This window comes from Onychomys torridus, chromosome 1 (genome assembly GCF_903995425.1).
Source record: "Onychomys torridus chromosome 1, mOncTor1.1, whole genome shotgun sequence".
NCBI classification, from domain to species: Eukaryota; Metazoa; Chordata; class Mammalia; order Rodentia; family Cricetidae; genus Onychomys; species Onychomys torridus.
Window position 1 is genome coordinate 31,856,316 of NC_050443.1, and position 12,251 is coordinate 31,868,566.

At 48.0% G+C, this 12,251-nt stretch overlaps 1 protein-coding gene across 1 annotated transcript; it reads right to left on the reverse strand.

The window, feature by feature from the left end:
- Nucleotides 1-173: 173 nt before the first annotated feature.
- Nucleotides 174-9,160, reverse strand: Ncr3lg1 (natural killer cell cytotoxicity receptor 3 ligand 1). The gene is made up of 5 exons (XM_036169871.1): nt 8,852-9,160; nt 7,509-7,856; nt 5,500-5,826; nt 3,336-3,414; nt 174-2,040 (listed from the first exon to the last, which is right to left on the reverse strand). Exons 1-5 carry the CDS (start codon nt 9,099-9,101, stop codon nt 2,031-2,033), a joined length of 1,014 nt encoding a protein of 337 aa, XP_036025764.1. The 5' UTR covers nt 9,102-9,160; the 3' UTR covers nt 174-2,030.
- Nucleotides 9,161-12,251: the final 3,091 nt, after the last annotated feature.

The following is a 12,251-nucleotide window of genomic DNA, read 5'->3' on the forward strand; positions in this document are numbered from 1 at the left end:
AAGACCTTGACTCAGGTACAGCTGGATTCTTAACTTTGCCACGGAACACTCAAGATTCTGACTTCACTGAAGAAAAGAATTTCAAAACAAACCATCGCAAAGGATATTTAGAGTTTATTACAAAGAGATTTTATTATACATTTCAATACAATTATTGAGAAAAAGCACTTGGGAGAAAAATTTAAAAAAATCATAGCCCACGGTTGTGGACTTCCCAGAGAATAACTTAACTTCATTGGCTTTACAATACTAATAAATAGAATTTACTATTTATCTTACTTGTTTGAGGCAGTGTCTCATTGTGTTGGGCTGGAACCTACTATGTGGATCAAGCTGGCCTCAAACTCACAGACATCTGCCTCCAAGTGCTAGATTAAAGCTGTGCAATGCCGTGTCTGGCTTACACAAAGAATTCAGATGACTTTGGAAGTCACTGTCTCCAAAGGGTAGCCCCTGAGGTGCACCTGGCACCAGACAAGTCTAGGTTGCAGAGATACAGGCAGTTAGCACATCCCACGGGAGAGGAGGGAGGCCTTACTGGTCCGCCAAGGCCTGCTGTGTTGCTATTTTAACACTTTTACATATATGACCCTGTTGTTAGCAACTGTCACACACAACTCAAAAATGTGAGAGGCTCCAACCAGACTCCAGAGCAAGGCATTCCGTCCTCTCCCCATCTCTGCTGTTTTCCTATCCTGCCTCAGATAGCACCATTACCAGTTCTACTTTGGAGGAGATTAACTTCCTGCTCTCCTAAGCTTTGCATCTTAGAAGGCCTAACACAGCAGGAGCAGCACTGACCATCGTGATTGCACAGAAATCTCTTCTCCGCTAACTCACCATCTATTAGTGAAGAAGAACTTAAGACTCTCTGGCCAGTAGGACACCAGTTCTACACTGTAAAATTGTAAGGATTCTTACGATTTTAGAGCTGTGTCCACAGACCCTTTCTCTGCAGTGCAAGTGCATCTCATACATACAATAACAAAACACTTACTTCAAGGCAAACAGAGGTAGATATGGGCTTCACATAGCAGGGTTGTGCTTGTCAAGTCTTTCCCTGGTCTTAATACATTTCATATAAAAGAGAGCAACCATGGGTCACTTGGCTTTGTAAACTTTTGAACAATACATCAAGTTCAGATACCCAGCTTTACAAATTCCTAGTCACAGACACTAAAAATACTTGCTTACAAATAGGTCTAATGCTGGGCTTGTGAGAGAGTTTGGCAGTGGTCTTTCCTCTCTTCAGAAAGGCTGGTGATAGTACTTCATTGGCAATCTGGTAGCTTTTACCAGTGAATCCATCAGGGCCTGAACACTGCTTTGTTTGGTGATGTTGTTGTTTATCATTATTATTATCATTATCACTATTATTATTACAACATCAATCTCACTGCTCCTAACAGATCTGTTTAAATCATTTGTCTCATCTGGGTTTAATTCTGGTAGATCATATACACAAAGTAATTCATCAAATACTTTAAAATCTCCTAACTTAGTGGAATATCTGCTTTTAAAGACTGTCCTGGTGCTCCCCGAGTTTCTGGATGGCTCCTTTTGCACCTCTGACTTTATCAGGTGAGGCTTTGCTTTCTGCCAGTTAGCTGGGGTAAGGATTTGTTGAGCAGATTTACAAATTTTGTAATTTTTCATTTCCATTTGATTAATCTCTGTCCTGATCTTAATTCTTTCCCACTATAGATCTGGGGTTTGGCTTGAGCTTGTTTTCCATTAAGTTATTTATCTTAGTAGGCACTTAGAGCTGGACACGTTTTCACTAGAAGCTTTGGCACACTGTGTTTTCATGACTAAGTGTCTCATGTAGAAAATAATCCTAAAAATTGATCTTTAAAAATTGCAGCCTAAGTTTTCTTAGCAAACGCCACGAAGTCAAGAGACTGCCCACTTGTGGAGGACACGGAAGGACGCAGTAAAGACAGGGACGGCTGTACGAGGATCAGGTCGACTCACTGCCTTCGTGCCTGCCCTTCTTCACGTAAGGCTTCCTGCAAGGTGACGAGCAGCACCTAGATCAGACTAGAGAAGGACAAGAGTTAAAGAAGCAATCAGTGCCCAAGAAACACTTCCATAAAACCTGACGCACAGACTTCCCATTGGCTCCGCCCCAACCAGGAAAATAACTTCCAGAAAACAGCTGGCCTGTGTTGTATCAGCAGCCTTCCTCCTCCTCCTCCTCCTCCTCCTCCTCCTCCTCCTCCTCCTCCCCCTTCTTCTTCTTTAAGATTTATTTATTTATTACACATACAGTGTTCTGTCTATATGCCAGAAGAGGGCACCAATTCTCTTGGTGTGGTTGTAAACCATCATGTGATTGCTGGGGATTGAACTCAGGACCTCTGGAAGAACAGCCAGTGCTCTTAACCTCTGAGCCACCCCTCCAGCCCTCTTTTCTTTTTCTTCTTCTTCTTCTTCTTCTTCTTCTTCTTCTTCTTCTTCTTCTTCTCCTCCTCCTCCTCCTCCTCCTCCTCCTCCTCCTCCTTCTTCTTCTTCAAACAGACTTATTTCTGTATTATCTTTATGTGTTTGTGTGCGTGCCTACATGGGTTTATGTTCACCATAGATGTACATGATCCTGCAGAGATGAGATACTTCCAAGGGGTTGTGAGCCACCATGTGGGTGCTGGGAACTGAAACGCCGGGCCCTCTACAAGAGCATCGGGTACTCTTAACTGCCAAGCATCTCTGCAGCCCAGAAGTCCTTATTTTCTTGTTGGACTATCCCACTTCTCCTGACGCAGTGCAGGACTGGGCCTTGACAGGCCCATAAGTAATGAAGATCCACTTGACTTCCTAGAATCTTCTAACCAGCACATTTACACTCGGTCCTGAGCCTCTAAAACAGCTGCACCATTCTCTTTCTTTGGATAATAGCTGAAAATTTAATTTAGAAACATCTAGGGGAATTAGAAATCCTTGGTCACCCCACTGAAAACTTATGGTCAGTTAGCCCACTAAAGTGTTAACAAAATATGAGCCATGAGGGAACTGACTCCCTCAGCTGAGGGTTTTTGTGTGACTGAACACTACAGTCCACTCATAGATCAAAGCCCTGGTCTCAACTGATAAGATCAGATGCAATCCACAGGGAAAGTCGTATCCCGTGGACAGGCAGAGGCTCCACAGCCCTTCTCCACAGAGTCATGGATAAGAGATCAGATGGGGAAACTCTCTCCTAAGCTAACATCAGAAAACAAGACACAGTATCCCAGCACCCATCCCCAGACTCCCTGAGAGTGTCCGGTGACTGTGATCACAAACACCTGAAGCCAAGTTCCAGCCACAGGCCTGTGCTTTGTCTTACTGGTTCTTACCAGCTCCAGAGGCGAAAAACTATCACCAAAGCCAGGAGAATACAGGGACTAACAATGGTAACATATATCTCCATAAGTCCTGGAGAGAGAGGAGAGAGAGGATGTTATGATGGTTAATACTGTCCATTTGACCGGACTAAGAATCACCTATCAGACAGTCCTCTGTGCAAGCTCTGAAAAGTTATCTAGGTTAACCGAGGTAGGAGGACACACTTCAACTGTGGCTGACATTGTCCCATGGGTCGGGACTGGAAGCAAGCTGAGCGCTCAGTGTCCTCCGTGACCTGACTGCACACACACTGTGGCCACCTGCCTCAATACCTGCCGCCGTCATCTTCTTGCCTTGATGGACTGTACCTTGATCGGTAAGCCAAGAATAAGCCCTTTCTTCAGCGAGTTTCCTTTGTCGGAGTATTTTATGACAACAACCAGAATAGTAGCAAATACTGGAGAGGGTCAAAGACAGGACTGGTGTTACAGTCTGTGTGGCTGATGTCAAGTCTCACCAGAGATCCACCACCAGGCCTCTGTCATGGATTAGCAACACCATTCCTATCACACACATCCTCAGACATCCTTAGCACAGCAAAGTACAGCATGGCGTCTGTCATGGTGGTGCACACCTGGAAGCCCAGCCTTAGGGGTTCATGAGCTCCAGCCAGTTGGGCTGCAGATTGAAACCCTGCTTCAAAGAAGGAAGGAAGGAAGGAAGGAAGGAAGGAAGGAAGGAAGGAAGGAAGGAAGGAAGGAAGGAAGGAAGGAGTGGAGATGTAGCTCCATTGTGGAGTGCATGTCCAGTATGCACCAAGCCCAGAGTTCAAGGCCCAACACTGCATAAATCGGGCGCAGTGACATATGACTATAACTCTAGCCTTCCAGAAGTAGAAGTTGGAAGGTCAACAGTTCAAGGTCATCCTAGACACCATAGCAAATTCAAGGACGGCCTGAGCAACATTAGACCCTGTATCAAAAGAAAGGAGGGTCTACATGATGACTCACTGAGTAGAGGTGGTTCACTGCTACCCACTTAAGGAGGGAACTGACTTCCACACAGGCACCATTGTGCACACCCCACATATACATATACAAACTTGTAAAAGAAAGGAAAAGAGGGAGGAGAGAGAGAAAGAGAAGGGGAAATGAAGGAAAGAGGGGGAAAAGTATGTAAGAGATAAAATAAGGTCGAAGTAATATCAAAGACCATACATCACACACAGCTTTGTGGGTTCTAGACTACATCATATAGCACATCCACCCAAACCAAAGTGCATATTCAATACACTGGCATATTTAAGTTACACCCACACATGCTTCCAGTCCTTACTCTAAGAACAATGCCATCGCCCACAGCTTACCTTACCTGGCATAGCCACGTTTCTCTCTCTCTCTCTCTCTCTCTCTCTCTCTCTCTCTCTCTCTCTCTCTCTCTCCACACACACACACACACACACACACACAGCTCTATTCAGTCCTTACCTCCTTTATTCTTCTCACTTCAGGAAGACGTGTTTGATCAGCAAGGTCATCCCCACCAAACACTAGAGCCACAATCAGGGCAGCCCAGGATATGAGCTCCAGCACCCCACCCTACCAGGACATGCATAACTGCAGTGCTGTGCCAGCCTGTGAGTTGGTACACCTGTCGGAAGCCTTAGCCATCGTCAAGATCACCCTCTATGGCTTCCTCGTCTTCATACACTGCCCACAGACCACCTACTGAACTGAAACATCTAACAGCATCTGAGAAGAGAGGCCTCTAACCTAACTAGAAAGGGTGCTGGCACAGCTGCTCCCTGGCCCCCAGTACTCAGTCTCTCATCCTCAGAGGAGGATGCTGGCCCTCGTCTCCAAGGAGCTGCTGGCAAGCTGCCCACTCCCTGTCATGGGAACATCCAGACTCTGAAGGTGTTCTGAGCTGACAAACAGACCCAATGGCCCTATCTGCCCCTGCCCCCTCTCACCCCCGCATCTACCTCTAGGCCAGCAGCAGCAGCACAGGACCTAAATCTGGACTGCTGACTCTGGGCTCTGGGATGAACTAGATCTAGTTAGTTCTCCTTCGGCCCCAAATTTCCTCTCCTTCCCCAGCAAAGATCCTAGGCTTCTCAAACTCCCAAACTTCCAGTCACATGTCCTCAAGTGGGGGGAGCAGGGGGATGCTTACTTTTCTCAGGCAGCGTAACACTGAGCCTCTTGGAGCCAAGGAAGGATCTGTGTGACACCACACAGGAGTAGGTATTCCCATGGCCTTCCAGGGCTGGTTTCAGGGCCAAGGAGCTGATAACACTGAAGGTGCCATCATCGTTCCTCACAGTGGGACCAGTGATGACGCCCTCAGTAATCACTCGGAAGTTGGGATCATTCAGGGTGCTCTTCTCCCACTTTAAGTCAAAGGCTTCTGGGTAGAATCCATCTAGCTCACATATAATGTGCTGGTCTTCACCATTTCTCACTGTAGCTGGCTTCACAAACAACTTCGTGGCTGGGGAAGCTGCCAGAGAAAAGAACCACAATTTGGCCAGGGCCAACCACTGGTTTCTCTCCTCACACCACACTGAGTGGCTTCTACCTCCGCCATGAGTTTGGGGACCCCCAGTTTACCACACCAGACTGGGAGTCCCTGGAGGTAGACAGAGAAGATCTTATTGGCAAGCGCTGGGGGCGGGCGACTGACCACGTTCAGACTCTGCTTAATCGACTGTTCTGGGTATGCCGTGACCCCCATTTGCACAGCAATTTTGTCAAGCAGAGTTTATGAAGCTAGTGGCAGACATTTTTCAGATCCAAGAAGCGGCTGGAGTATGGCCACAGTGGACATGTCTGCCTTGGAAATGGCCCGTCCAGGTTAGAGAGATGCTGCAGGAGATGCAGTCACCCTGGACCTAGTCAGAGGTGCAAAAGCACCTCCCAGGAAGTGTCCCTAAGGAAAGCTGCTGTGATACTGATAACAGGACAGACAAATGAGGCGTGGTGGGGAGGCACAATCTGCAGCACCAGCGCATAGGAGATGCAGGCAGGAGGGTCAGAATGCAAGGCCACCTGCAGCTACATAGCAAATCCTGGCCAGCCTAGGCTACCTGAAACCACTTTCCAAAAAGCTAAATAAGGAAATAATGTCAGGTCATAAACTATTAAGGAAAAAAACGGTGTTAGTATTCGTAAAAAATTCAACACTTCTGTGTAGAAGTTGTCAACATAAAATGATAAGCAAGACTTCAAGAACATATTTTGTGAAATATATATGCAATAAAGGTCTTTTATCCAAAATATACACAGCAAGTTCAGAGCCACCCTCCAGGGATACATGAAATTATCTCCAAACAAACAAACAGACTGTGCCAGTGAGGCTAACTAATACCCAAATGCACAACACCCTGGCAGCAGGAAATGGCTAATGACGCTGACCTAAGTAATTGCAGGTGAATGCAGCGGGGTTGAAGGCAGAAACGGCCACAGACACACACTCTGCTAAGGCTGGTTTGAGCAGCAGAACAATTCTGCTTCTGTTCAAGCCACCTTTTAGCAACTTAGTGAGTGAGACCCCATCCCATTAGACTCAGGGGAAAATTTCACTCCAAAGATAGTCAATGTTTGCTCCAGTCTCTCAGGTTGGAAGTAGCAAAGCTGAATCTGAGTTGAGACGTGTGGAGGCCAGCCTGGCACCGAGCTCCTCTCCCAGGCACCTTCCAGAGGCACCTCTTTGGTGAAGATGGACTGTCCACGTAACAGGCGGAGTACATAATTACTAAGGCTGCCATTAGAGAGCAGGCTGCTCACAGGCTCTTCCCCTCAACTCTTAGGTGGATTATCTTTACCTCTGAGGACAGAAAAGGGCACTGAAGTTCAGAGTGACTGACTGGTAAGGTGCTAAAGGTTGTCAAACTGTTTTGGTTTTGTTTAGTTGGAGCAGGAATGGGGTTGGAACCAGAGCCTGGCAAACACTTTACAATCAAACTATATACATCTCCACACAAAATGTGAAACCCCAGATGGCCTTAAATTCAAGATCCTCCAGCCTCATCCTCTTCAGTATTTGCAATGGACAGACCTGAAAACCATGGCCCCCCGACTCCTTTGCCCATGTCCTAGCCCTCGGCTCTGCTTGGCCATCCACACATCCACCACTAGCCTCAGCACCATCGGAACCACCGGGCACTTCTGTCAAGGACTCACCCACAACATCTAGCCTGGCCGTTCCCTCTGCCTTTTCAGGGGTGACCACCAGCTTGCATTGGTATTCTCCTGCTTCACTCAGCTCGATCCTGGGCAGATGGAGTGAGGCATCGCCCCATTCCAGCCCCCACAATGACACACTGGCTCCAGGTCGGAACACCTTCTCGTGATTTCCATAAAACTCGTATATTGAGACCTCAGATTCATTCTGCTCTTTCTTCCAAGACCAGATGATTCCCACAGTCGTGATGTTCAGGTGGGGCGACCCAGGGATTTTGCAGGGTATAGTGACATTGTCGTGTAGGAAAGCCATCTGGGTCATCTCCGTGGTTTTCACTTCCAGCCCACCTACAGCAATCCAGAGCTCAGTTACAGGAGGCTCCTGGTACCCAGTCACTGGGATGCGGTGAACAGCCCTTGTTATAGCCTTGAATAGTTCTCAACAGCTTCTCCCCGCAGGGCCCTTGGTAATCCAGTTAGATCCCCAGCCCTGTCCTTTCTTGACAAGCTTGCTTTGGCTGTTAGAGATCTATGTGCATTTTACAACTAGATAATTCATTCTTAACTAAAAAAGTGACATTTATTGAGTGTTGCGAGGGGCGTCTATACAGAGGTCAGAGAACACTTGCGGAAGTTCTCTCCTTAAACCATGTGGGCTGCCAAATCACCTCATCAGGCCCAACTGATCAGTTTCCACAAAGAGGTCTGAGAAGCGTCACACCTCAGCTGTAGATCCATTTGGGTATATAATACAGAAGTTCTATTTTCAAGGGGCATGTTTGGTGATGTGCTAAGCACTGAATTCTGCATCCTTCCCAAATGTATATGTGGATGGAAACCCCACCCCCCACACACTGGGACATCATTTAGCAGTGAGGACTTTGGGAGATGGTCATGGCATGAGGTTTCAGCCTCCTGAATGGATCTCCACTACGATGGACAGAACGGGAAGTTATCCTAGAGCTGAACCAGCCAGTGCCTTATCCTAGCTTCTCAAGCTACAGAACTAAGACCCGTAGTACATCCCCATGAGATGAAAACTGCCCCTCCCCACCTCTGCTAAAACTTCGGTAAAGATGCCTGCAGGAAAAAAAGGTAGCTTTTCTCCAACCCTGCCCCAGTTCCCACATCATGGATGAAGCAGCAAGGCACCAAGAGGGATGCAGTCAGGGCAAACTGCACACCGTGGGTCTTCAAAGCACAGCTGAGCAACCATGACAAGAGGCAGGGAAAGGGATAGCAGGCCACAGCCACAGTAAGTGGGGCCCATCGGAGCCCACCAGGGATGGCAGAAGCTACAGCAGCCCCCCACCCCGCCCCTTCCCATTCCATCCACATCCTACCTGCCATGGGCATGCACCACAAAAGCAATGATAATAATAGCATCCTCAGCAAGCCAGCTTGGCACTCTGCCACCCACGAGGAGCCCACAGTGCTGGACTGGACTAGCTTGCTCTGCCCTCCATATTTGTTGGGTGGTTCTAGGTTGCGGCCACGTAGTGAAGAGGCCTGACTGCAGACTGCAGTGTGGCATGGCCCCCTGTAGCTCCTGCCTGCACTCTCTCGACCCCTCTGGCAACTCTGTGAAGTCATCTTGTCATGAGCAGCAGGACGTGCACTTCCACCAGCTGAGTAGTGAAGCAGGGCAGGCTCCTCAGGGCATGGTGGGCCACACACAAGAGCACCTGGGTCCTGGAAGTCTGTCACAGAAAGCAAGTTCAGAAGCGGTCAATGAGTTTCTGAATCAGAAAGCCAAGAAGCACTTGAGGAGACAGGTGTCCGGGCTGGGACAGGTGCCTCCGCTGTATGTGTGGCGGGGACTTTGAAGGTGTTTAATCAGTAGTTATCTTTAGGCTTTAAGAAAAAGATGGGATGTCACACTCCCATGCCTTCTCTACAAAGTGCAGTCTTTGAAGAGGGCTAAGCTCAGTTGGCAGTGTCTGCTTAGGCGGCAGGTCCCCAACAGGAGATGAGGTGACATATGCCTCTAATGTTAGCCCCAGGGCCATGAAGGCAGGAGGAAGAGGGGCTCCAGCTCCAAGGGGTACATGAGACCCTACTAAAAAACAAAGCTTTTAAGGAAACAAGCTCAGAGCATCAGGAGTTTGGGTCTGCCACCCACACATCTGACTCAGACTGCCAGTCCCAGAAAGACATTCCTCAGCAAAATAACATCCTCCCCATCATCCAGACATGCGCCTCAGCCAGATGCCCAACTCGGTACGAAGCGGTAACTTCATTTTCAGCGATTACAGCTCTCTCCTTTCCCTCCGGCCCCAGGTCCCATTCTCCCAGAACTCAACTCTTAGAAAATCATTTCCTTCTCTGTCCGTCCTTCCTCTCTTTCCCTTAGATCGTCCCCGTCTCCTCCCTGCACTCGCCCCCGCACTGCCCGCCTCCCCCCCCCCCCCCCCCCCGGCGAGCGCGGATGTCCTCTGAGGCTAATGACAAGTGTACCCAAGCTTCTGGACCCCAACTCAGAAGACAGACCTGCCTTCCCCTGGATCTGCCCCCACCAGTTACCATGATAGATTCCCATCAAGGCTCTGGGCAGGTTTCCTCCCTCTCTAGAAGTCCCCAAGTTACAGAAAGAGACTTTTTTCAAAAGAGGCTTTTCCGTTTCACTCACCAACACTTACCAAATCTGTCTCTTCGGTCCACAGATCTTCTAGAAATTACAAGATGCAAGCCCACCCCAGAGGACGGCCACCGGACCATGCGGTGTTTGTCTTCCCAGCGAGGCGAGCGCTCTTATGAAGCCAGGAGCTCGGGCTGCCGCGGCAGAAGCGCCAGGCGTCTCCCCGCTCTGGGCCTGCGCCCCGCGTCCTCCAATCAGAGCTCGTGCCGAGAACCTGGCGAGGGCGGCACACCCAGGATCACGTAGGAGGAGTGGAACGAGGCTGGGCAGGAGATCCCGAGGACCCGGCGGTGCAGAAAGACCGGGCGGCGGAGACCGCGCCTACAGAGTTTGGCAGTGACAGCAGCAGCATGGTCCCTTAGTTTTCCTTGCTTTCTCCCAGCGTGGGGCCGACTCTTGGCTGCATCCTCCAGTCTCTCTGCCCCCTTCGCTTGTCCTCTGAGTCAGTCTCCTTTGTCTCTGTTTTTCTTCACATCTATCTTTGGAAATGAGACCAATCTCCGACCCTGGATCTCTGAAATTCTTTCTAGAATCACATTTGCAAAGACCCTGTAGACATAAGGGCACTCTCCCAATTTGCCCATTAATGGGGTCACCATCCAGACCATACAGTGTTTGTCTCCCCTGAGAAGCTGGCCCACCTCGGCACCTGTCTTCCCTAAACATACTGTGTTCCAGCTGTCCTCCACTGACCTGGGGCTGTAGATGCCACTGGGAGTTTAGGGTACTAATACCTTGGTGATCTCTTAGTGGCCCAGGGAAAAGGTAAAGTCTTACCCCGTCCTTCTCTGAATTATGGCCATGTTCCTACCCTGTGGGCTTGCTGCCTCCCCACCATGTTATATGGTGTCGCCTGCCCCCTGCTAAGCAGACAGTAACTAAGAAGAACGAAAGGACACATCCTCCAGCTTGGCTTTGCTTCAGGCTAAAAGTGACCAGAACTGACATGTTCCTCAGGCAATAGATAGCAATGGATAACCGTCCTGGGACATGGAAGCCAGGGATCCTATTCTCTACTCTCTGTGGTTAATTTAGAGCTGCAGACAAGCATGCCAGGAAACCAGTGCGTCTGCACTACCAGAAAGGCCCCGTGCAGGAGCTGGATGACCTTTCTTGGGAACTCTGGAGGCAGACTCTCACCTGTACAGGTCCACCCAGGCCCTTCTGCTCTATACTTTGTTTGCAGTTGTAAACTGTATTTTTTCAACATTGTCTTTTTCCTCACAAGGAGCTTTGAATAAAGCTTAATGGTAGAGCGCTTACATTGCAGGGCAAGGCCCTGGGTTCCATTCCCAACAGTGCTGAAAAAAAATAAAGAAAAAGATGGTCTGAGGAGATGGCTCAGGGTGTAAAGCCTGAGGACCAGAGTTCAGATTTCCCAGCACCCACATAAAAGCTAGGCATGAGTAGAGGCCCACCCATCATCCCAGCACACTAGTGGTAGAGACAGGGATCTCAGGAGCAAACTGCCTTGATAGACTAGTTGAACTGATGAGCTCTAGGATCAGCAAGTGACCCTGCCTCTTCACCTAATGTAGAGAATCATTGAAGAACACAGCAACCTCTGCTTCCACAATGCACCCACATACATACTTGTACCCACCCATGTGCATGCGATGCTTATAAACACATGTAAAAATCAGAAAGGAAATGAACACATGTACATTTTCCTGATTTTAATATAATTTCAAATTAACATTTACAAACATTAATTTGAACAATATTTTCCAACAAGTACTATGGCTGGGAGAATTGTAACATCCATACAAAGAATTCAAATTAACAAAATATTAACAAATATTATAAAGACAAAGATAAAGTCTCTATATCTTGAAATTATTGATTTATAGTTTTAAAAATAGGAAGGAAGGAAGGAAGAAAGAAGGAAAGAAAGAGAGAAAGAAAGAAAGAAGGAAGAAAAGAAAGAAAGAAATTCTAGTTATAGGGTTTCTATTGCTGTGAAGAGACACCATGACCACAGCAACTCTTTTTTTTTTAACATTTATTTATTTAATTATGTATACAATGTTCTGCTTACATGTATGCCTGCAGGCCAGAAGAGGGTACCAAGTCTCATTAAAGATGTTTTTGAGCCACCATGTGAT